The sequence below is a fragment of the Xenopus laevis genome, chromosome 1L, assembly GCF_017654675.1.
Source record: "Xenopus laevis strain J_2021 chromosome 1L, Xenopus_laevis_v10.1, whole genome shotgun sequence".
Classification (NCBI taxonomy): Eukaryota; Metazoa; Chordata; class Amphibia; order Anura; family Pipidae; genus Xenopus; species Xenopus laevis.
The window spans coordinates 43006123-43033028 of NC_054371.1; the positions used below are offsets into that span (position 1 = coordinate 43006123).

Sequence of the window (26906 nt, forward strand, 5' to 3'; positions counted from 1 at the left end):
CCTTCGGCCTCGTGTTTTTATATGGTCATGAAACTCCTCGGTAACTTATAATATCCTTATATTTTACAAGAGGGGGTACTTTATTCACTATATAAAGAATACAGTACGAGGTGCCATAAATTCACTAAAGAATAGAAGAGGAAAATATCTGTTAAAAAATGAAATGCTAAATAGTATTGTCTCTGTGTATCATTAATTAAGGAGTGTTGCCTTACCATATCAGTGCTTAAAAGTTTATAGACTTTATTGTAACCAATAGTTTGATTACCTAAAATGATATATACCACACATTTTGGAATCAGGGGCATAATGGTCTCTGGTCTAACGTCAGTGGGGGAAGACTATAGGATATCAATTATTGAGATTATGGGAATTGTTTTGTCACTTTTAATAAAACCTGGAACATATGGGACCTATTATCCAGAATGCTCGGGACCTCGGGGTTTTCCAGATAACAGATCTTTCCATAATTTGGATCTTCATACCTTAAATCTACTAGAAAATGATGTAAACATTAAATAAACCCAATAGACTGGATTTGCCTCCAATAAGGATTAATTATATCTTAGTTGTTTGGATCAATTACAAGGTACTGTTTTATTATTACAGAGAAAAAGGAAATCTTTTATTAAAAATTTAGATTATTTTGTTATAATGGAGACTATGGAAGATGGCCATTCCATTATTCGGAGCTTTCTGGGTAATGGGTTTCCGGGTAACGGATCCCATACCTGTACTAACACACTTGTTTGAATTCCTCCATATATATATCTGTACTAAAGCACATAACTGTCATAATACAACTCTACAAAGTTAAATTAAGCAAAGTAAAATTCAGCCATTGAAGTTTCTCAAGGGGATGTGCAGATGGGGCTGACCAAGTTTTATTGCTCAATTTATACAATTATACTGTATGGACACCCCTAAATTTCCAACATAGCTTCAGATCTCGGGAAAGTGGGTAGCTGCCATAGCAATCTCTGACACCATCCATAATGTTTTCTATTGAAACTGGACTCAGTGTTGGACTGGGATAACTGGGTCCCACCAGAGAACTTGAGCTCAAGGGCCCACCACCTCTACTGACTCCCACCAACAAGTCCAGGGCAACAGGATTCACCAAGATTTCTCCCAGTTCCCCAGTAGTCCAGTCTGACACTGAACCTGGTGACCCAGCAGGCATGGATGGGATTCACCTGTCAGTGTACACATGAGGTTTATTTTGGCCAGAAGAATGTCCTGGCTGATATCTGACCCATAATAAGTGGATCCCATTCATATCTGGTACTATATTACACATGGGGTGACCAGTGGTGTAACTAGTTGTTACTGGGCCCCATAGCAAATTCAATTTAGGGCCCCAAAATATTTATAAATTGGCCTATTTTACCAAGATATATTAAAATTGCTAATTAATTAGGGTCTCACTGGGCCCCCTACACTCCTGGGCCCCCCTGCAACCGCAGGGTCTGCTTCCTCTATAGTTATGCCTCTGGGGGTGACATTGACACGTCAGACTAACACACCTCCAGTTTGCTAATTTAAAGCATTATGAACTCACTGCCCAGACACACAAATACCAAGGGAAATTTCATAAGGAGCCACTTAATATCCCTGTAGGCATGTGGACAAAACCCTACGCATAACAGTTGAAAAATACAAGGACCCCTTTTTAACATATAATCACAAATATAGGAGCAAAACTCTATATTTTCATCATAATTCCAGCAAAATAGCTTGCACCACAACTTGCATGAGATTTACCAAATAGAGTGCAAATTAGCATCTGCTTTTGTGAAGTTGTGGTGCCTTGCGCAAGTCAGTTGCATGTGAGAGAGCCCTTGAAGCAATAACTCCACAGCATGTTAAAGGAGAGACTGCATAAAGGACATCTATCACTTTAAAGATTGTTCCCCCACTGGAGGTTGACAGAACACTTCAGAGGGGGGGAACAATAATGGGGCATTCATTCTTTATGTGCATACTTGTGCCCCAACTAAGAGCCCCCTCTTGATACAGGGCCATGTTTTCAATAAATATAGCTGTTAACCCCATTTGAAGTTTGGGCTATGTAAGCCAGCACGTACAGAAATTATAAAGTGTTATATACCCTTTAACACCTTGGCCTCCTTCACCTCTTCCGAATGGCACCACTTGGGACTCTCTAAATGCCCCTGTTTTCTGTTCCTGGAAAAGTGGTGGCAACCATCTCAAGCCCTTTAGGCCCTTTCCTCTGCATTCTCTTACCCAGAGCAGGCAGAACATGTGCATGTTGTAAGGAGCAAGCAAATACCTTGTAAATAACTTTAAAAAGTCCTAAATGGCATGTGATTTTGTGTCTTGCACTAGCATTTCCAAATGAGCTATCCTTCAGTTCTTGATAGTGATGGGCGAATTTGCGGCGAATTTGCGCAATTCGCCACCAGCGAATGAATTTGCGAAACACCTGCGAAATTTCGGGCGAAAAAATTCGCTGGTGTAAAAAAAAATTTTTTACGTCGGCGTCAAAAACGAGATGCCGGCGCTGTTTCGCAATTTTTTTGCCGTTTCGCTAATTTTTCGCGAAATCCGCAAATTTTCCGGCCAAGCGAAACAGAAACAAATTTGCCCATCACTAGTTCTTGATTAGTTTGTGTTCTCAAAGCTAGAGATCAAAACTCTACAATATGTATGTGCACTTGAGACCCAAGATGGATACCAGATGCATACATACATCATAACTTTAAGAAGATTACATTGTATGTCTATATAAGTAAAAATTTATAAAACTGACTCTTCAAACCCATGAACTTACTACATATAAAACATCGCACATTCTAATACTTAATTCATTTATAGTACCTGTACACATATTTAGCTTCATATAAAGATTTACTGTTGATATACTGACTATATATATCTATATCTATATATATATATATATATATATATATATAATATATATATATATATATATATATATATATATATATATATATATATACAGTATATACACAGCAAGTCTGTGGGAAGGTTGTGTCTCAAGGATTTACTGAAGACAAAACTGTTTTTGTTAACCTTGAGCTTTGTTTAACAACATTTGTCAATAAGGGATTTCATTTAAGTCTTTGATAAACTTTCAAGCCATTTGATCCAGAAGAAAGATTATCTTTGTTCCTTAAAAAAAACTCCCTCATTTCCTTCTCAGTGCTTGATAATTAGTTCTCAGAGGAGACCCTTGATTGTTTTACAGCAATGAATATGAAAGCAGGCGTTTTATTTACAGAGCTTTATAAATGTATCCAGTGAATAAAGAGACAGAAGAAGAATATTTTATGGCTGGTCTCTTTTCAAGAGAAATCCAAAAGAGATCGGTCACCAGAGAACTGAAATTAGTTGAAATATGAAGGCTCAGCCCCCACTTATTTAAAGCAGTAGGCAAACGACAATGTGACCGGAAAAATGTAATCAAAGAAATATATACAGTACATTACTCTTACAAAGAACCTTTTTAATTGATTGATTAATCAGATGGTATCTAATACCTTGGGGAAGTTCTCTGTTGCTTTGAAAATCTTGAACACAGGTATGGGATCCATCATCAGGAAACCCACAATCCAGAAAGATCTGAATTTTGGGGAGGCCATCTCCCATAGAATCCATTATAATCATATCATTAACATTTTTAAAAAAATATTTCCTTTTTGCCTGGAATAAAAAGACTGTACATTGCACTTAGCCCAAACTGAGATATAATTGATCCTTATTGGAGACAAAGCAATCCTATTGGGTTTAATTAATGTTTACAGAATTGTAGGCATAAGGTATTAAGATCCAGATTATGGAAAGATCTGTTATCTGGAAAACCCCAGGTCCCGAGCATTCCTCATAACAGGTCTCATACCTGTACATTCATTATCTAAAAATGTGGTCTATCAGTGCCTTTTAGGCTTGCTTCTGAATGTAGTTGTGACAGTAGTGTGCTCCCGTTTTGCTGAATGTGAAAGTTAAATGTAAAACATATCACTGGACTGAAAGAGAAATGATTTTTTCTTACAATTCAAGCAAATATGTCTTAAAATCAATACACTATGTGTACAAAGAGCTTTAATAATTTATTCGTCCCATTTATTCGTTGTGTCTTATACTGTTCCATTCAGTATAAGGTTCCAGAAAGGTAAAGGGTAGTTTTAATAAACATTCAGGTTTGAAAAAGAAATATAGGAAGAGAGAAATATCCATACTTGATTCATGTCATTAAAGCTTGTTGCTAAATCAAATGAATTAATGAAACACATGTCGTTTGTTTAATAATGCATGTGTTATTACTTGAGTGATGTGCCAAATACAGCACAAAGTGCAGTTATTCTCTCTTTTAAATCTCTGTTTATTGTTTCCAGGTGTCTTCCAGAATAACGAACTGAGCATTTCCTCACCTTGAACCCTGCAGCTGTGATCCCATTCACTGCAGTTGTTGATTTGTCCATTGTAACATCTGTGTGTGTTTTTCTTTTTAAGGCAATATGAGCAGTCCCATGGGAGTATTTATTTATTATGCTTAAACCTTCATCCTGTACCTCCTGTCCTCTGCCAGCATGATCCTATAATAATGCAATAATGTCACAGTTCTGTTATATCAGCAATGTTCCAAGCTTTGGAAGGCCTCTTTTGGAATGCACACACAGACAAACACAAAAATACATATGCTGAGATGGGAATAGAGAAGGGCAACCTGAATTAATATAATTCAAGCAATCTTTATGTTCACCACTTTACTGTATAGACAGAAGCATAACTGGAGCCCCTGCAAAATAATCCATGGAGAGCCCCGGCGTACAGATAGACCTCTCCTGCACCTGTATCCTGCCAACTCACATTCGCACGCACTTGCCTGGACACGAGTCTACTGCACTAACTTTTTTTACTGATGTAGAGTTGCTATAGAAGAGGTAGACCACACTGTCCAGGGCCCTGTGGGTCTGCTTCCTCTATAGTTACACCACTGAGTAACTACATAAACATATTACACTACTTCAGAGATGTCAGTCTTGTCCCTGAAATGGAGGCTTTCTTAGACATATAAATGAGACTACTATATTTTCCTCATCTCTCTTGAACCCTTTAACACTTTAAGCAGAAGCATTATATACTGTACACATACACCTTTTAGGGATAATGTGCTCAGTATATGGGTATATATGTGGGTATATTGTCCATAGGTACAAGCTATTAGAAGGTATTTGTAAAATATTATTGCAGTCCCATGGCCTATATAAAGGTAATTGTGCAGTGGCCTTGTTCTGTTTCATGGTCAGTGAGTTACTTAGTGACTTCTAGTATTCTCATATACTTCAAAATAAAGAGGGTATGCTAGTTTTTATAATAGGTATGAAGATCCAAGGAAATATTTGCTTATAGTTCAGCAGACACTTTGTCCCAACATACAAAAAAACCTCTTCTTGTCTTTTATAAGTCACCACCAAGATTTCTTGCATAATATTATAAAAGAACTTCAATCCACTTCAACCTTCGGTATACAGACAACCACCAAACCTTAAAGGGCATGTCAAAAAAATAATATCCAATTTTTACTTTCTTTAATGAAAAAGAAACCTATCTCCAATATACTTTGATTAAAAAATGTGTACTGTTTTTATAAGAAACCTGACTGTATGCAGTGAAATTCTTCATTTACTGCTGTGGAATTGATGGTCCCTAACTGCTGAGCAGGGAAACAATCATATTTATGAACAGCAGGGGGAGCCCCCGCCTTACTTCCCAGCCATGCAGAACTCAAGCAGCTTTGTTTATGATGACCCCTAAGGAGCCCAACCACACTGAGCATGTGCACAGTCTTAGTCTTGCAAAGAAAAGTTTAACAAAGTTACAAGATGGTGACCCCCTGTAGCCAACTTTGAAGGCATAAATTATTTGTTTGATTAGGCTTGTGGTGCAGTAAGTTCATGTTTATATTTAGTATACAAGATACAGCATTTCTAGCCTTATTCTATTTTAGACTTTACATGCCCTTTAATAAGTGAATTGCTTAAAACTTCTTGAAACTTGCTTGAAAAATGTTCCAGCAGAACCACGGAGCGATCCTCTTCCGTCCTCCTCTTCCTTTGCGCGGCTGTGCATGCGCAGTAGGATGAAAAGGTGAACTTTTACTAAAAAGCTGGCTATTTCATTCAACTGCGCATGCATTTGTCATGGGAAATTTGAAGGAAGAAGAAGCCAGAAGAAGATCGTTCCGTGGTGCTCGCTGGAATAACCCCTGGGCAAGTGCAGTTTTCTGCTGAGGGTTTCAGGTAAGTAAATACAATCACTTGGGGGTGCCTAACACGTGGCACCCCCAAGTGCAGGATGACTTGCCTTCTCCTTTAAAAACATTTTAGATTCATATGGTAGAAATAAATCAAAAGATTATTTTCATTTTTAATGTTACTGGAGTCATTTTTCCTTAAAGGCACCCAAATGTGTTGTGGGTGAAGAAAGTCAAGCGTCAACTGTTTTTTTAAACTGGTTAAGAGACTATTCACAATAAATACACACGGTGTAACAATGGCAAAACACTTCCTCTTGTTCATAATAATGAAATAATGATTTCGATCCCAGTGGAGGAAGTTTTATTTGTGTCCTGACCATGACTCCAAGTGGGGTCATGTATGACTAAATGTACATGGCCTTGGTACTGGTCCATTTTGTGTATGCTACAAATTTAGTTTGACAAAGTACATTTAACAAAACTGTAAAATATGAGTACATAAAAATGTGTAGTTTTTACAGTTATATTAGTTAAAATGGAAACTTTTGAGTCTTAGCAGATGGCAAACACATTTCTGCAGCATGATGCAGTTCCTGGAATAAAAAGCTGCTCACAAGCTTGGTCACTGCCAGCATTTGCATGGCTTATTTTTTTAATTCCTCCCTTTTAGCTTTAGTAATTACATACATTCTCAGAATACAAGAAGAACAGAGAAAAGAATTAAGCACAGGGGGGCTGTCCAAAACTTTTTTTTGTATTCCCTTATGTTTTGCTGTATACACAGATGTATTTGCCAGGTGAGATTGTTTGTCTGGAGAAGACAAAATATAGGCAAGGTCTCCTTGGCTTCCGGGGTCTCCTTGAGGAATCCAAGGATATTGTGGTAGTGTGGCAGGATAGCCTTATTTGGAGCCAGATTTAAATATCTTTATGATTGTGAAACTCCTGCTTATACAGCAATGCATTCATTAATAAGTGTGGCATCTTTAATGTCATCTAAAGGCCCCAGCCAAGCTGGCTGGATACCCTGACACCCTCCACACCATCATTGTGCCCTAGACATGTGCATCATATGCCTACTCCCAGGGCCGCGCCGCACAGGCGCCCAAGGCAAGCCGGCGGACGCGTCGCCTGGAGGTGCATGCCTGGTGCCCCCCCAGCTTTGCGCCCTAGGCACGTGCCTACTCTGCCTACCCCTAGTTCCGGCCCTGCCTACTCCTACTTCTGGTCCTGCTTATCTAATACAGAAGTTGAGCTTCACTAGCATCACCAAGACACTAGTAGTAACTTTTGTTTTTATAAATCTTGCAAGACTCCCACATAGAAAGTACATTATCTCCAGGGAGACATCTTGGAGTACATGTAAGTTGGAAGCCTGAAGACTGGGTAACCCGGGGTGTAACCATACACAACATTACCGAGATCAGAAGCCATGATAATGGTGAAAGAATATTTTAATAAACTTGGAAAAGTGATTACAACTCACGGTGATCAGAATGTATGTACAAACTTGATATGTAGAAAGCAGCAGTCAGAGACACAGTCTCGAATCAGGCCAAAAAGTCAAGGCAGGTGGCAGACAAATTAAGTTGATTTACAGGCCAGAAGTCAGGACCGAGGAATCCAAAAGCACAGCAAGGAAGGCCACCAGGGTACAGGAATAAGGCAGGAACTGAAACAGGGCTTGGAATAAGGAACAGAGAGGTCACAGGAACCTGCAATTTGGAACTTGGAACTTAGAACATACAGCAGCAAGGTCACAGGAACAGCTTAATGATCAAGTACTGGGCAAAGGTCAAGGGCAGGCTTATAAAGGGTTGGGATTGTATCATGAGAAACAGTTGGGGATAATGAGATGGGTGGAGAGATAAAGCAGAAGACAGGAGTGTTATGTTTTGGGTAGCCGAGGATGAGTAGAGTATAACAGTGCTTTAGAAGCAGAGTCATGCAGGCATTACACAACAGTAAGCTTTCACTTTTAAGCTGTACAGAAAGTCCTGTGTATGCACAGTACAAGTCCTGTGTACAGTGACACCCACAGGCCATTTGTAGAAAAACCACAAGGAGTATACCAGGAACATCAAGAATAAAGAACAATAGAAGACTAAGGACTTCCAGTGGCACAACAGGTACGTGCACAAAGTCCAGTGTTCGAATCCCAGTAAATCCTGTCATCCGAATTAAGAAAAGTTTTGTTATCAGGAAAACCCCAGGTCCTGGATAACAGGTCACATACCTGTATCTATAGCAACATGTCAATATTTGACAAAAAAGCCAACAAGCAACACTAAAGGGCAGGTTTATTAAGATTCTAGTTTTTTTTCCCATGAAAATTCGATGTTTTAAGTTGTTTTTTTAGGTCAAAACTCGGATTTTTAGGTTAAAATAAAACTTTAATATTTTTCGAGATTTATTATACCCCGACCCTGAAAATGTGGAATCCGAAAATACACAATCTAAAACCTGTAGAAGTCAATGGCAGAGGTGCCTTGAACCATTTGAAGATGTTAATAGCCTTCATGATGTTCGAGTTTTTTTTTCGGTGAAAACTCGATCAATTCGAGTTTTTTCCATTTGAGTTTTTTCTTAAATAAGAAGCCATTGGAGTTGTGAGTTCATTCGAGTTCATTCGAGATATAAAACGCTCAACCTTTGATAAATAACCCCCAATGTGTGACATTTATAGATAACTTTAAAAGACAAGTAAAATGTATCTTGATTGAGTGTGCATTTTCAGGACAATAACAGTACCAGCGCCAGTGCTGCCATGTGTTGCCCATTAAAGTGAATCGGTGCCTTAGGCACTTCTCTGCCAGCAGGGAATACACCATGTGCTGTAAGACTTATGGAATGAGTCGAGTTTTGTTGCTGGTCATAATCATTTGTTTTGTTGATTCACTTCCCTGTTCTTTTAGCGTCGATTCAGTGGCTCTGTTTTCATCTCCCCCATAAACTTTGCTGTATTGTGTTATGTAGATTCTAGCATACATAATCCAGTTTATTCAGCTGGTACTTATTAAGATGACTGAATAGGAAACTCAGCACGTGGAGTTTTTGCTATGCCACATTTAATGTTACGTCATAGTCTAACATGTGAAACATGTCACATTAATTGGCAATTGACAGTTTGGCATAATAAATAACACAGACATTGTTATTATACATACTGCTAATGGAATGCTAATTGCTTAATTAACGTAGAAGCCACATCTGTGTGAGAACATCTACTTTCCAATGTACTTTGCATCCCACCTTTAATTTTTATAGTAATTACTGTTCTTAGTAACTTAGTAACTTTAGTTTTAGATTGTCTCACTTGTTTTAATGTATTAAAGGGTTAAGTTAACCATTTAGGGCAGAGACACGAGGTCAGATTCGGGGAGATTCCCAGCGACAAATGTCCTCTTCTTTGGGGCGACTAATCTCCCTGAACTGCCTTCCCTTGCCTTCCCTTCCGGCTAGAATCTAAATCGCCCGCGAGATGGCACTCGGATTTCTTCTTTTTCCGAAGTTGCCCGAAGTTGCCTTACGAGGAAACTTCTGGGCAACTTCATAAAACAAAGCACTCCGAATGCCATCCCGATGACGATTTACATTCTAGCCGGAAGTGAAGGAAATTCAAGATTAGTTGCCCCGAAGAAGAGATCTCCCCTAATCTAACCACGTGTCTCTGCCCTTTAGTGTTTTTTTACAATGTGTACCTTCATACTATACATTTATACTACAACTATTAAAAGGAGCTAAATTCCTAATAAAATCTTTGCTATGCAAACCTACAGCTGCAGCATCAAATCCTTGCAACCAAAAATATGGCTTCTGCTCTTGTGTTGTTCATTCATATTCAGTCTTTCAAACCTTCTTCAGCTTTAAAAAAAATATGCTCCTTTCTTAAAAATATCCCCAGAAACACATAATGAGCCATAATTATCACCTGTAATAGAAACTAATGCATTGTTTCAATTACAGAGCTGAAATAACTGAGAAGGCAACATATACCCACATCAAAAGGAAATATTGCTGGGCAGTTTGGAGTTTACTAGCATTCTTTCCCAGTGGGTCACTCTGAAAAGTCTAGGCTGAGGTTAAAAAACCCACTTGAGAATGGAAGTCTGGTAATAAATGATAAGGCATATATTATTTTCTATTTTAGCAGTATAGGTGAAATTCTAAACCAAATCTGCATTTATACATATTTTATTTAAGCTATCTAGAATAGTAATAGGCATCCCCAAGTGATTGTATAACCTACCGGATACCCCAGGCTGGTGCTCCTATCAGCAGAAAACTGCACTGGTCTGGGGATTATTCCAGCGAGCACCAATGAGTGATCTTCCTGTTTCTTCTTTCTTCAAATTGTCCAGGGAAAACGCATGTGCAGTAAAAATAGTCAGCTTTTTCATTAAAGTTCGGCTTTTCACTCTACTGCACTTGTGCAGCTTGCGAGAAAAAAGAAGAATATGGAAGAGGATCGCTGTGGTGCTCGCTGGAATAACCCCGGGCCGGTGCAGTTTTCTGCTGATAGGAGCACCGGCCCTGGGTGTCAGGTAGGTAAATACAATCACTTGGGGTGTCTAACATTGCCACAAGTGCCAAATGACTTTCCTTCTCCTTTAAAGATGTTGTAAACCTTTGTGTTAACTTTTAGCATGATGTAGAGAGTAATATTTGGAGATAATTTGCAAATGTTTTTATTATTTGTAGTTTTTAAGTTATTTAGCTTTTTTTCAGCAGCTCACCAGTTTGCAAGTTAAGCAGTCTGGTTGCTAGGGTCCAAATTACCCTAGCAACTATGCATTGATTTGAATAAGAGACTGGAATATAAAGAGGAGAGGGCCTAAATAGCAAGATAAGTAATACAAAGTAGCAATAACTAGAAATTTCCAGCCTTACAAAGCATTTGGTTTGGACTATTTACAACCCACCCTAATTCATTGTATTATCTCTACATTTGATCTCTATCTATCTATAACGTCCTAATTTATTGCCTATGAATACCTTTCACTTATCTAACAGAATATATGATGTGCCTTTCTAGCTTTCATTTGTATTTTGCCTGACGAAGGGGCCTTGGTGCTCTGAAAGCTTGCAATGTATGTTTTTTTTTGTTAGCCAATATAGGTATCACTTCTACAATATTTTTTGTATTTGTTTGTTTTTTTATTTGTTATTTTTGTTACTGGCTAACACGGTATCACAGTTTTTGTTTTGTGCCATTCAAAAGATGGAAAGAGTCAGCGCCATCTTGGTTCACGCATGCTCACGAGCTTGTGCGAATGGAGAATAGGCGCTCATGCGTGAATAGGAGATTGTGCACATGCGCGGATTGATTCTCTATCGCAAATCGAAGAGAGCAAGTGGGCGGTCAGCAGAGAAGGGACTGGACTAGGGGTAGGAGGAAGTATGTGCCTGGCGCCCCTCCACCTTTGCGCCCTAGGTGAGTGCCTACTCTGCCCACCCCTAGTCCCGGCCCTGGTCAGATGGCAAATAAAAAAACATACTAGAAATTAATTTAAAGGTGAACCACCCTTAAATAAGGACTCAGATTAAGAGCTGTATATGAAAGATAGTAAAGCTTGCTATATATGCCCAGATATGGTTGAGAGATTTGGCCAGTTTTGACCATGTTGCTTGACCATCTGTGAATTTATATAGTCAATCAGTGTGCCATTTAGACCTATGATCCTTGTGGCTCTGGTAGATTGAGGATTATCAATCGTGACAGAGATTTCACTAGGTCAGACACAAGGAAGAAAGAAAGAAAGAAAGAAAGAAAGAAAGAAAGAAAGAAAGAAAGAAAGAAAGAAAGAAAGAAAGAAAGAAAGAAAGAAAGAAAGAAAGAAAGAAAGACCTGAAGGAATGGACCAATGTTTCCGTGTATTAGACATGCAGAAGTCCGAATACAGTGGCCATTTTTGCCATTTTCTTTATATATTGATTATGAGCCTCTGATGTCAATATGAGCTGAAAGGTACACCTGCTGTTAAACAGAGATAATAGGAGTCACTAAGGGTAATTTACTTACACCCACAATGGAAGTGAGATGAAGCTAATAGTGTGCCCCTTAGTATTCATTCAAAGAGCACTTCTGTCTGAGGACTTGGCTAGACTCTTTATCTCATGCCATATGATCAGTCCAGCATGAGGTGCAGAGCACAGTATCAGTAGTAAGTACAGGGCCCTGTTGCAGACTGTACCCACTGGTGCTTTCTAACTTGTTCACATGAATGACATGCAAGTTTGGGAATGGGAGGGGTCTCTTACATTCTTATACTGCCAAAAACAGCCATCTATTCATTCAGGGGAGAGCACAGGTAGGTTGCAGAATGCCCATTTTTCACATTTTGCACCCTGCCCTGGACATTATATATAACCATTGCTAAGTCCTTCATTTATAAAGAGTACAAAGCTAAAGGCAACAGTTTTTTGTCTTATTTTATACCCAAGAATTCAAAAGATGGGGATCACCCAATGAATTTGGATTCAAAAGCATCCTGCCATTCCCTGTTATCAGTGCTTGATTTGTGCAAATATCATCACGCAAAAGGACAAAAATCCAAAGACTTCTAAGCTATGCAAAACTTATTTGGGGAAGGAACAGGATGATGGAGTGCCGTTTTTAATGGATAGGTTGACATAACTGACGCATCTTAACCCTGTTGAGTTCTTGTGGGAAGAACACAATGGTAAGGTCACAGAAAAATGCCCTACAAACCAGTGGAGCCTCTAGGAAGAACTACAGAAGGTGTGGTCTTATTTTTCCCCCAAATTTCCTCAAAAGCTAACAGCTACAATTGCAAAGATGGAATGGCATCAAATGGAGAATAAAACGAATGTTATCACATTTCCAGTGTATTGACAATAATTCTGATCAATTTAATGCTACCTTGGTGAATAATAGTATCCATTTCTGAATGATTCTGAATACACTACAGTAGTTTTATACTATAAGCATAAATGCATATTAAGTGACTCATATTGTAATATGCTTGCTCTATATACAGCCTTACCCACAACGAGGATACAAGCCCACTGCCTATTCCTGATATACATATCTCCATTTAAGGACCTGATGCAGTCTAGACAATCTTGGCAGCCTCTGAAATTTCTAACTCAATGATGCCAAAAACATATAGATTGTAAATTTGCTTTAAAAATATACAGTATTACAATATCCTGGCACTCTTTCCCAGAACACCATTTTTAATGGCTTATTAAATTTGAAATAGTTTTAGGTTACTTGCAATCCTTAAAAAAAATGTGACTTAGACCAAACAGTAATCATGGGTTACAAACTGAAAATTCCTATATGCTTGCTAAGCCTTTCTTTAAAGCAACATTTAGACATGTTTTGAACATACATTGTGCAGCTGAATTAGTGCATGGTTCTGATCTATTATTGTTTTTCAGATCATTATACATGTGGTATTTTTTGTCTTTGTTCACTTGCCAATGCTAAGATGTTTTGTAAGGGATTAGCCAGTGGAGGCTACATTTTCATTAAAATCTATAGATGATGTTTTATCATTCCTCATTAGAGTAACCAAATATGATAATTCACTTGGAATGATTAAATACATGGCAATACAAAAGACTTCCAGTACAGAATAAACTTTTACAAATATGCTTTACTAAATGGTCATGGGTGATTAACGATCATACAACAAACATCTATATGTATCCCTGTAACTTACAGGCTGTAAGAATCACTTTTTACTAGTTTTACAGCAACTGGGGAGAATCATAGAATATGAATATGAACAACACATCAGATACAAGTTTCTGAATTTGGTTAATAAGGGGTTAATAGTAATTCTCTTCAAATATTTAATTAGTACAGGTATGGGATCTTTTATCCAGAAACCTGTTATCCAGAAAGCTCAGAATTACAGAAAGGCTGTCTCCCTTAGACTGAATTTTATCCAAATAATCCAAATTTTTAAAAATGATTTCCCTTTTCTCTGTAATAATAAAACAGTAGCTTGTACTTGATCCAAACTAAGATATAATTAATCCTTATTGTAAGCAGAACCAGCCTATTGGGTTTATTTAATGCTTACAAGATTTTCTAGTAGAAAGATCCAAATTACAGAAAGCCCCAGGTCCCAAGCATTCTGGATACCAGGTCCCACACATGAACTGGAATTTATATAATTTAAAATACAATGTTACATAGTTACATAGTTACATAGTTAAATTGGGTTGAAAAAAGACAAAGTCCATCAAGTTCAACCCCTCCAAATGAAAACCCATCATCCATACACACACCCCTCCCTACTTTTAATTAAAATTCTATATACCCATACCTATACTAACTATAGAGTTTAGTATCACAATAGCCTTGGATATTATGTCTGTCCAAAAAATCATCCAAGCCATTCTTAAAGGCATTAACTGAATCAGCCATCACAACATCACCCGGCAGTGCATTCCACAACCTCACTGTCCTGACTGTGAAGAACCCTCTACGTTGCTTCAAATGAAAGTTCTTTTCTTCTAGTCTAAAGGGGTGGCCTCTGGTACGGTGATCCACTTTATGGGTAAAAAGGTCCCCTGCCATTTGTCTATAATGTCCTCTAATGTACTTGTAAAGTGTAATCATGTCCCCTCACAAGTGCCTTTTTTCCAGAGAAAACAACCCCAACCTTGACAGTCTACCCTCATAATTTAAGTCTTCCGTCCCTCTAACCAATTTAGTTGCACGTCTCTGCACTCTCTCCAGCTCATTTATATCCCTCTTAAGGACTGGAGTCCAAAACTGAACTGCATACTCCAGATGAGGCCTCACCAAGGACCTATAAAGAGGCATAATTATGTTTTCATCCCTTGAGTTAATGCCCTTTTTTATGCAAGACAGAACTTTATTTGCTTTAGTAGTCACAGAATGACACTGCCCAAAAGGATTAGTTGTATTTTAAATATAAATATATATGTGTGTGCATATATATATATATATATATATATATATATATATATATATATATATATATATATATATATATATATATATATATATATATATATATATATATATATATATATATATATATATATATGGGACCTGTTATCCATAATGCTTGGGAACTGGGGTAAATCATACCAGATATAAGGCTACTAGAAAATCATGTTAACACTAAATAAACCCAATAGGCTGGTTTTGCCTCCAATAAGGATTAATTATATCTTAGTAGTGATCAAGTACAAGGTACTGTTTTATTATTACAGATAAAAAGGAAATCATTTTTAAAAATTTGGATTGTTTGGATAATATGGAGTCTATGGGAGATGGCCTTTCCGTAATTTGGAGCTTTCTTTATAACAGACTTCTGGATAGCGGATCTTCATATGCAAACAGGAAGGGTTGGAGCATGATGCCATCCTTCTAGGAATGGAAGGTGGGTGCAAATTGGAAAGTCAGCAGAAAGCAGTATCCTAGACTAGTGTGGTATAATGTGAAGCTTATTCTTTAACTGGTTTACTATGTACAGGCATGGGACCTGTTTTGTAGAATTATCAGGGACCAGGGGTTTTCTGAATAAAGGGGTATTTCTGTAATTTAGATCTCCATACCTTAAGCCTACTAAAAAGTCATTAAAACATTCAAACCCAATATAATTGTTTTGCATTGAATAAGGATTCATTATGTTTGGATTAAGCACAAGGTACTGGTTTATAATTACAGAAAAAAGAAAAAGTTTTTTTAAAAATGGCAATTATTTAATCTATGGGAGACAGCCTTCCCTTAATTTGGAGCTTTCTGGATAACTGGTTTCCAGATAATGGACCCCATACCTGTACTAGACTAGAGTTATGAACTTGGGCAACAATGTGGTGGATTAAGTTCCTGGGTTGCTGGTCAGCAGGGCAAAGTGACTCGAAAAGAAGTGAATGAAGCCATATTGGGCTATGAAGTGATAACTGAGGGACTTCTGAGCAGGTGCATTGAATTAAAAAAAGTGACAATGACCATTATATTCATTAGGACATTTGCATTTGTTTCCTTGGTACAATACATTAATAACAAAGTAATGTAATTTGCTATACCTTTTTTCTCCGAAGTCTTACTTTATCATGAACAATTCCATGGCCTTTAATGTTGTTGAAGCAGTGGACGACATCTGTTAAATAAGTGCTTTTTAAGCCCTTGTTTAGAGGGTGTGAAAGACCATCCACATTGTTCTGTTTTAAATCTCCATCTGGACAATGTTGAAGCAGAGGTAAATCTATGGTACCTGTTTCAGACATTGCACGTGGGCCGCAAGGAGGACAATCAAGTACCAAATCACACAAGGGTTTTTCATGTCCATCCTTTGAGCCCTCTGTTTTTCTTCGTTGTTGTGCGATTAAAGCAGAATGCAGTAGTTGTTTGCCATGCCTAACAATTTCCTCCATATTTGTAGAATTACACGTTTCTCCTGATGCATTGCTTTTGGAAATAAAGCCCATCATGTTAAGATTGTCCATGATGTTTTCACTACAGCAACCACCTTTGGTAGCATCATCATTTTTTTCTTCCTCTTGGGCATTTTCAGCCCCAGAATGTTCTCTGTCTGTACAGTCTTCTTGAATTTCATTTTGTGATAAGCTGTCATTGTTTAAATTTACTTCCACCTGTTGTGAATGAAGTTCAGTACCTTTGCAACACTGCTCATCATTTACAACACTGCTGTGCACATCTGTTTCAGTACTCGGGTCCGAAGAAATGTTCCCGGCATCCATGCTGAGGTTATCATTTTCATCAATCTTTTTTGAAGTGCCTTCTTGTAATTTGAAAACCCCATTTGTATCTCCAGGATCAATACACTGTGAAATAATCAAATTATTTTCCTTATGTTCCTCTATGCCAGTTTCATGTTTTTCCATTATTGATTCAAAAGTATCTGTTGGAAGCCCATGACAACAAATAGTATAATTCCCAGAAGAATTAGTTGACCCCATCCACTGCCTTACATAGTCTTCCCAGAATGTATTCCTGATGACAACAGCCGTCATAGTCGTTCAACGGCTGTTGAAAAGGTTTCTTATACAGCAGACCATGTGATTTCAATAATTAGAAGCCATGGAGAGCATAGCCAATGACATGGGAAATCATCATCTGCAAAAAATAAAGACATTTTATCATTACACCAAATGTAGTCTACAATTAGGATTCAGAGGTACAGCCTATGCTTGATTATGTTGACACACAGTCAGCAAGCAGTAACATAGCCATTGTTGTTTCGGTGAAAGGATGACCACGTATATGCTCCAGCCTGCCAATTTTTGCATAATGAACTTTATTTTCTTTTAAGTTTTCACATAACCAGTTTCATGCATTTCAATTCTATAAAGCCTCATGACTTTCTGTACAAATTAAGTGGTTATAGCTAACTAGGTTGTCTGCTCTGTAAGAAGTCACTTAACTGCGTCATCTGTGTATCAATTCTTCTGGGCAAAGGAATTGTTTAGCAGCCCCCATTCATGCCCACAATCTGCTAAGATTTAAAGGAGAAAGAAACCTGGGCCGGTGCTCCTATCAGCAGAAAACTGCACCGGCCCGGGGTTATTCCAGCGAGTATATAGTTAGTATAGGTATGGGTATATATCATTTATGTGAAAGTAGGGAGGGGTGTGTATGGATGCTGGGTTTTCATTTGGAGGGGTTGAACTTGATGGACTTTGTCTTTTTTTTCAACCCAGTTTAACTATGTAACTATTTAGCACTTCTTTATGTACTATACTTCTCTCCTTTTCTAATATATGTTCTCAGACAAAGGAAATGATAATGGTATAGTCATACCAGTTGGGTTAGCAGTAGGACCCATTGACTCCTGGGCCCACTGAGAGTTTTCCTGATACCCTGGTTTGCCTGTTCAGACACTGGTTAATAGCCAGTAGTTAATAGTTCTTTAAGGTACTTCATCTCCGCCATTTACATAATGGTTTCAGTCTGGAATAGCATGAAAGCAAGGCTTATGCTAATAAAGCACCAAGTGAGAAAATAACCTAAGTGGACCTTCTTTCTGGGACATGTAACAGTAGCAGCACTTCTTTCTACAAAATCCTTTTCCATCTATTATAGTACACAAAGTAATAACAAATAGTATTATATACAGGAAAACAAAGTTGTTCATAAATAAATAAACCTCTATTTCCGTCAAAATAGTTCAGTTCCATTGTCTTGCAATGCATGCTTCCATCAGCCACTAACTAGCCCACTTTTACTTGCTGCAACTGTAGAGATTCATGTTTTGTAGTCTTCAGACTGCATATAAATTATTTATTGCACTTCTAACTTACAACTCGACAGAATGTGTATCTTGGATGGAGTAGCAACACATATCTTTCAAGTTGGTTCCAAGGATGAGAATGTTAGAATCACAAAAGACTGACATAATAAATACCAAACAAAAGAAATGGAGAATCACATCTGATTTCCCATCTTTATGTTATATTTTCTGTTTTTGGCATGGACCATACATCTGCTTGCTGGATGCAGAGTCTGCTGTTTGGGACTACATAGTTTGTTCTAGGTCATTTTAGTCCACAGAATGATTGCGCGTCCAAACCCAAAAATCCTCCTGATAAATCACATGCCGGAGGGAACAGAAGTAGCTGATATGCGCGGCATGAAATATCCTGAACAGTATTAGATGAATATATACAAGAAAAACTTGTCTCTTGCATTTGCTACATTATTTAACTTCTTTAAAGAGATACAGAGGCAAAACTGTTCCTTCCAGCTGTTCTTGAATTATTACTGCCAGCAACCAAAGGCTAAGCAGAATGTTCCAAGTAGTAGTTCACCTAATAAAAGACATGCTTTTAGTTCAGTGTTTCTTTACATACTTAACAGGGCACATAGATGGCACTGCCCTGCAACCAGTTATGTGCCTCTATGTAATTTATTTTATTGAAAATTTGGCATTTCATGATGCCGTATGGGAGAATTAAAACTGAAATTTTTTATCTCTAGGCAGTGCTGTGTATATGGCATGAGACAAGTAAAAACCTTCTGATTTCAGAAGGCTTCACTTTACATGTAATTGCTTGTGAAGGGCTTTTTGGCTCCTTTCAGCCTTTCTCATCCTAACCAGGTTCGGTTTTCTATTACGCTACTCTCCAAGTCCTACCCCCTCAGAAGCCATATTCCAACATCTTGCACTGATGAGATCCAAGCAGGCTGTCTGCAAGTTTGGATATATAGCTCTGAACCATTACGCTGTATCTGTGCTATAAACCAGCGGTTCTGGATGTAGAGTTGGCCAAAGGGATATAAAGGAGTGATTTGCATGTTTCTGCCCATGATGCCTTATGGGAGACATTTCATTTTTAGTATCTAGGCAGTGCTGTGTGTATGACATGAGATAAGTAAATACCTTATGAATTCACTTTACATGTAATTGCTTATGAAGGGCTTTTTGGCTCCTTTCAGCCCTTCTCGCCCTAACCAGGTTCAGTTTTACATTTAAGGAAGAGCATAGAGACTTGCTTTAAACCACATGGTCAAGCATTTTTCGGCCTAGAACCATAGGTGAAGAATCCCTGCTCTAATTCTTTCTGGTTACCTATTTCATTTATAAAATGTACAGTATGTTGTTGTTTCAGCAGTGCTGCAAATATGTCTACTATTAAATAGTGCGCAACTGAGCCAGGCTTACTTACTGCTGGTTTTACCCTAGTGAGCATGGTTAGTTACTCAAGGGCCCTAATTGGAATGTTTTTTTTTTTCAAAATGATAACATGTTATTATTATAAAAAGCTGCAAAGCAAGATGATTCTCCTCTGAATCCATCATTGTCTCTCTCTGCCTACTCATGTGCATACCAGAAGTTCTCTCTAGGGTCCCTCTTCCTGCCTGCTGCACACATAACAGATATGGATAAATAATAAAGCACAATAGATACTTTTGACCCCAAATGTGCAACGCATTTGCTGTGAAGTTTAGGGCCAGACCCAATCTTATTATATACTGAAATCTCTGTAAACTGCAATATACTTACTTGCTTTTTCAAGCAGCTATTTGTTATATACTTCTGTGCTTTGAATATGCCACTATGGTAACAAATATCGACATGAACCGACAAAAATACACATTAGAATATACAGCCTTAATAGTATAGAATACTACAATTAACATTACCTCCTTAAAATAGAAAAGAAAAACATAAAACCTCTGTTATAAAATTATTTTAAATCGCTGTGTAAGTTGTGGGTGTTATATAAATAAATGATGATAATAACTGGTGTTATCATGGTGAGTAGGGCTAATAAAGCAAATAAAGTTCTGTCTTGCATAAAAAAGGGCATTAACTCAAGGGATGAAAACATAATTATGCCTCTTTATAGGTCCCTGGTAAGGCCTCATCTGGAGTATGCAGTGCAGTTTTGGACTCTAGTCCTTAAGATGGATATAAATGGAGAGAGTGCAGAGATGTGCAATTAGACTGGCAAAAGGGATGGAAGAATTAAGCTACAAGGAAAGACTTTTTTTTTCTAGAGAAAAGGTGCTTGCAGGAGAACATCTTTATAAGTACATTAGAAGAAATCATAGATAGATAACAGGGGAACTTTTATTCACATAGAAAAGAAAAAAAGTAGAGGCCACCTGTTTAGAGGAACATAACTTTCATTTGAAGCAACGTAGGGGGTTCTTCACAGTCAGGACAGTGAGGTTGTGGAATGCACTGCCGGGTGATGTTGTGATGCTGATTCAGTTAATGCCTTTAAGAATGGCTTGGATGATTTCTTGGACAAGCATAATATCAAAGGCTATTGTGAGCTTAACATCTACAGATAGTTTAGTATATATATATATATATATATATATATATATATATATATATATATATATATATATATATATATATTTTATTATATGTGAGTGCAGAGATAGTTCTGTGCTAGTGCATGTATGTTCGATGGAGTTCATTTGGAGGAGATGAACTTGATGGACTTTGATCTTTTTTCAACCAAATTAACCATACAACTATGAACAACCCCCTGACCAAATATTTTTGCTATTTAGTAGGTACATTAAAGAGTTTCTAAGCAACCTTTTCTAATTCTACCTAAATATCTTGAGAAATGAACTAACCCTATTTGTCATATCTTTGTTTCTTATTCCCATAATCCTACTTACCATTTCCAAACAAATTATTTTACAATTAACCATCATTGGGGTATGACTTGTGCTCAACCTGTACTAGATTCCAAAAAGCTCTGTCTAGCATAGATATTCAGATGGTCTCAACAAAAGAAATGTTAAAAGTTTTGACACCTTCTAAAGGTCATGAAGGGAAAAAGCATGTCCCTTGCATTTAAATCTATTTCAATATAAATTGTTCTTCTGTAAGAGATTTGTAACATAGCATATCTTGTGGGCGTGTAGCATAGCAATGACCTTGTTTGTGTAAACTTTGGCCGAGAAGAAATGATTTTCACTTCTTTGGTTAGTTTGAAAATAAACACCCAGAAGCTTGGCATGCCGACTACTCAGCCTTTCATAAATATAAGTTAGTAACAGAAACCCACATTATAACTTCTTTCCATTATATTGGGTACATAAGTCTACCTTTGTCTATTGTCACATCAGATATCATTCAGAATTAAGATTATACATACAAACAAACCCAAAACATATTCTCACCAAGTTGAATATGGGCCAATGTCACCAAAAGAAAACCATAAGCAGAATACGAACTTCTATTTAATTTAAACTGGAAAATTCATTTTACTCCCTTCGGGTCTTTCCTCGGTCCAACAAATCCTGATCTAATTAATTTCTCATATATAGGATGCTTTACATTTTCTAATATCAGTGGATTCCAGCTCCTGCATTCTTCAGTACAAAACAAACAAATAAAGTCAAATTGTGTAGTGCCTATTTACACTAGGGAGACCTTTTTGTTGACACGCCTTCATTAATAATGGAAGCTCGAGGAGAATTGTTGTTAGAGCTATATGGGATTTATTCTCTTGAGTGGAAGGGTTTTTGCAGGTTGTGCATTTTTGCAAAACAGTACTTGCTACCATGAGACATGTTTAACTGTAAGGTTGGTATGAAAATTCTAATCACAGCAACAAGTGTCTCTTTTTTGTTTTGATGTCTTGGGAAAATAACCTTCTACTTATTTCTCAGAGGGGTTTTAACCTGCCTGTTACTCTACTTGCTCAGCAAGGTACTTCAGAAATGTAGATGATATTTCTTCAGCTCCAGTAATTAGCAATTTAGCTTTGATTGACCTAATACAATTAGAATGTTTGATTTGATACTATGGTGGCTTACTGAGTAAGCAGAGTTCACTATAGTTCTTTAGAACTTGATAAGTTCCCGGACTGTACACTTTATAGTTATAGTTCTTGAACTATGATGTGCAATAAGCAAAAAACTGGTGCAATTCACCAAGCTTATTAACCAAAATGTATTTTTAAATTTTCTAGGGGTGCAATAAGCTGCTAATTTTTGTGCCTGATTCAAAGGACATGAAGAGCTTACCAGATTGTCAGTAGCACTTATTTGAGTACAAGTTGCATTACATCATATGGATTGCACATGGAAGCTCATTGCATGCCTCTACTTTGGAGCACTATTCCTGACAAGTGAGAACTATGGTTCTAATTTAAATCTACAGTTTAAACTATAGTTTAACTATTTGTCTAAAAGACCTTTTTTATTTTTTATGGAAGCATATGCATATTTATCTAGTTATAGTTCTTTTAGCTCACTACATTTCTTATACAGTCCTTTTATAAGGGCAGGGGTCATAGATAACTATTTAATGAGGACAGAGGTACAAAAAGGAATACATTCTATCAGCTTGAGAAACAATAGCAACAGATTGAAATAGCTCAAGGATTGTTTTGTACCATGTGTGCAGGTGTGAGCACATATAAAAAAAGACAGCTGTTAATGCTTAATACACACCAGGGCTTGAGATGGAGAGGACGGGTCTCTAAGTGCCCCAGCAGTTGGTAAACTACAGCTCTAAACATTTCGCCAGCAAACCTCAAAATGTCTATTCTATCTATTGCTCTATCATCTATCTGTCTGTCTATCTGTCTGTCTGTTTTGTCTATCTATCTATCTATCTATCTATCTATCATCTATCTATCTATCTATCTATCTATCTATCTATCTATCTATCTATCTATCTATCTATCATCTATCTATCTATCTATCTATCTATCTATCTATCTATCTATCTATCTATCTATCTATCTATCTATCTATCTATCTATCTATCTATCAAAACCAGCACTTTGGTAAACACACCAAAGGTAGTTAAGCACATGTTTCAGATTAGGAACACATGAAACTGTTCAGTTGAGTCATCTCAAATGATCTGGGCCACTATAATTGCTGATCTTGTTCTAGAATGCTAAATGCTCAAACTAATCAACTTGATTTCTCTCGAAAGCTGTTTAAATTTCCTTAATGGGTTGGCTCAGATTTAAAGGAGAACTAAACCCCCTTGCCAATAAAAACCCCTACCCTCCATATTTCCCCCTCCCTGCCCCCCACACAGGTGTTAACACAAGTAATTAACCCTCGTTGCAGAGTCAGCATAGCGGAAGTCACGGGGGCCATGTTCATCGCTTCGGTAATGTTCACTAAGTAAGTTGTAGCAATATTCCAGTCCCGAACAATTGCACATGTGCCGAAAGTCACAGAAATAGCCGAAGGGAATGAAGAAGACCCGAAGATTACCAAAGCAACTGAAGATGCCGCCCGTGAGCCTAGTAAAGACTTAGGACACCTAGGCTGGGGGGGGGCAGGGACTATGTAGGGTGTGGGTAGGGGTTTTTATGAATAAGGGGTTTGGTTCTCCTTTAAGTTAACTTTCAGTATGTTATAGAATGGCCAATTCTAAGTAAATTTTCAATTGGTCTTCGTTATTTATTTTTATAGTCTTTTACATGATATGCCTTCTTCTGACTATTTTCCAGCTTTCAAATCACTGACCCCATGTAAAAAACAAATACAAATGTATTGTGTTGCTACTTTTTTTTTTTCGACTCATCTTTCTATTCATATTCCAATCTCTATCAATGCATGGTTGCTAAGGTGATTCGAACCCTAGCAACCAGATTCCTGAAATTTGAAACTACTGCATAAAAAGCTGAATAACTCAAAACCCACAAATAATACTAAATGAAACCCAACTGCGAAATTTTCTTGCGGTATCACTCTCTACATCATGCTAAAAGTAAACTCAAAGATGAGCAACCCCTTTAACACGTTACAGAGAAGTCTTACCTATTTCCAGAGCAGGAGCATCCCAGTCATCAGCAGTGTCATGATCTGAATGTCCCTGTTATGACAACCTCACTTGAAGTTGTTGAGATCACTACAGTGCTGTAAGCAGTTTCGTTCCTTCTGCATGATTCTTAGCAAACACCCTTTCCATCTGGAAAAAGCCTGGATGCAGCAAAAAAAAAAAAAATCTCCCCTGGTTCATTTTTTTCTCCTTCCAATAACTTCTATTAACCAAAGTCAGGAAAAAATGTTTTGTTAAAGGGGCCCTCAGTAACCGGGCCCAGTCTGCTTGAAAAGAATGTCCTGCTTGGGAGAAATATGCATGTACCAAAGGTAAGACTGTATGAAAAAAGACGAAAAAAAAAAAAACTTTCCTCCAAACGTTGGTCTTTCATTTAGGAGACTGCAGCGTCTTACGCCTACATGTCTAACTGCTTCAACACAAGAAAATGATCAGCCTCCCAGCAATAGTTATAAGTTAAAAATAACCATGCAGTGCTCAGTTCTGATAAACACGTACAGAACAGAACAATAGCTGATTTTATATCACATCTAGCAACTTTGTGATCTTATGAGAACAAGCATTTGGTATATGAAAGGACAGCCAGTAATGTACAGTAATGTTACTGGCACCAGCAAACACACATAAATACTCCTTGTTATATGGAGCACAGTCACTGGCTTTATAAACTACTTTACCTCTCATTTGAAATCCCCAGCAGTCATATCACTCCAGGACATTATTATACAAGTAAGTGCAAAGGTTCCTGTCGATCACATAAGTAGCATCATTCTGCTCTTCCAGTGCATAGACCCAATTTACTGGACAGATTTTCCTTTTCTGCAGATTCTGCGAAACTGTCAACTTTTATCTTTTTTTTTTTTTAATGTGTTCTGCCTCCGTACAGTGACTTCCTCCCAGTTGCTTCAGTCTAGGCTGGGAAGCTGGTTTCCCATTTGGTTTTGATTAAATCCAGACTGGCTGCTTCTTAAAAAGTTCAGATTTAAAGGAAAAGAAATAGCCCAAACCAATGCAATGTTCACATGATTGGATCAGAATTAAAATATATACCCGCTGAGGTAACTGTATTAATGAACTGGTCTTTTTTGTTTTGTTTGGGGGTTGCATTACAATGGTTAGGATGGTCAGGCTCAGTAAAGCTGGTTTATCATGAATGGCAACTTCGTGGTTACCCTGATATTTTTATTATGATGAGAGACATAGTTTAGGCATTTAAATTGTTTAGCAATGGAAACCTGCTTAGGAAAGATCCACATACAGTATTTTAAAAGGACTTTATGGTTTAGAATGAATCTTTAACATATAATCCAGTATTCTGTGTTTGTGAGGGCTTGAAGCCAGAATTGCTCCTCTTAACTCTATGATAGAAAGGTTAGATATAGTGGCTTGGTTTATTATTATTATTATTATTATTATTATTAATAATAATAATAATAATAATAAGTAATAAGATTACTGTAATGATGATTAAATAAAACTAATTTTTTATCGAAGAAATCCCAGGAGTGCGCTACTATTCTCCGTTTGTAGATATATATATATATATATATATATATATATATATATATATATATATATATATATATATATATATATATATATAGATAGATCTCATAATTTAAAATAAAAGTGCTGATGCTGGCTGATTAGTAATGAATTTAGATGAACCTATTATATGGCAGCTCAAAAAGCTCAGTATTCTGCATCAATCTTTAACATTAGCCCTGTACATCAGCTTCTATGAAACCTCATGTTCTGCTGTAGGCTGACAGTCCACATGGGGGCTACCAAGTAGGCAATCAGAGCACCACATGTTTCATGCTTGTGTTGCTTCCCAACTTCTTTTTTCATCTGAATGTCGCTAACGGGTGAAAAAAAGGTAGGAGACCCCGCTTTAAGGCCTTGATCATTTTGTTAGAGAGCCAATTAACCTCTCATCTCAGTAAATAAAATATAGCATTGCTGGCCATATACATTTTTAGGCTTTAGTACTTCTTTCAGTGGCTTGTTTTGAGTTAAATGTCACTATATAAGTATGGGATAAGGTCATAGCACAGTCCCTCTGCTAGTATGGGCTGTTGCTGATGATCCATGAATAAGTAATGGGCTGTGAGTGTGGGGTCATAGCCAGTATATGTTAGATATATATGAGCTGGTGTCTATTCACCAATTGCACAACTGCTGCATGTGTGACATGAACCCCAATATCAGACAAGCAAGTCTAGCGTCACATAGTAACAGTCAACAACGCAAGTGATCTTCAGAGCTTGCACTTGTGGGACTACTAAACTGTACAAATTAAAGGAACACTGTAGCGCATACAACTATCATGTTTGTTCTTTACACGTTTTCAGTCAATTTGGATTATAACTAGTGCTTGGGGCCCCATTGCCCATACCTAACTA

The 26906-nt window shown here is 37.4% G+C and overlaps 1 protein-coding gene across 1 annotated transcript in view; it reads right to left on the reverse strand.

Moving 5' to 3' along the window:
* LOC108698577 (rho GTPase-activating protein 7-like) overlaps positions 1 to 25344 on the reverse strand; it is a 60665-nt gene extending 35321 nt beyond the window's left edge. Inside the window, exons 1-3 of the mRNA XM_018230182.2 lie at positions 25179 to 25344; positions 16286 to 17336; positions 4416 to 4580 (exon numbers count right to left, since the gene is read on the reverse strand). Coding sequence (XP_018085671.2) covers positions 4416 to 4580; positions 16286 to 17233 — 1113 coding nt within the window. The 5' untranslated portion in view covers positions 17234 to 17336; positions 25179 to 25344. The remainder of the gene's footprint in view (positions 1 to 4415; positions 4581 to 16285; positions 17337 to 25178) is intronic.
* Positions 25345 to 26906: the final 1562 nt, after the last annotated feature.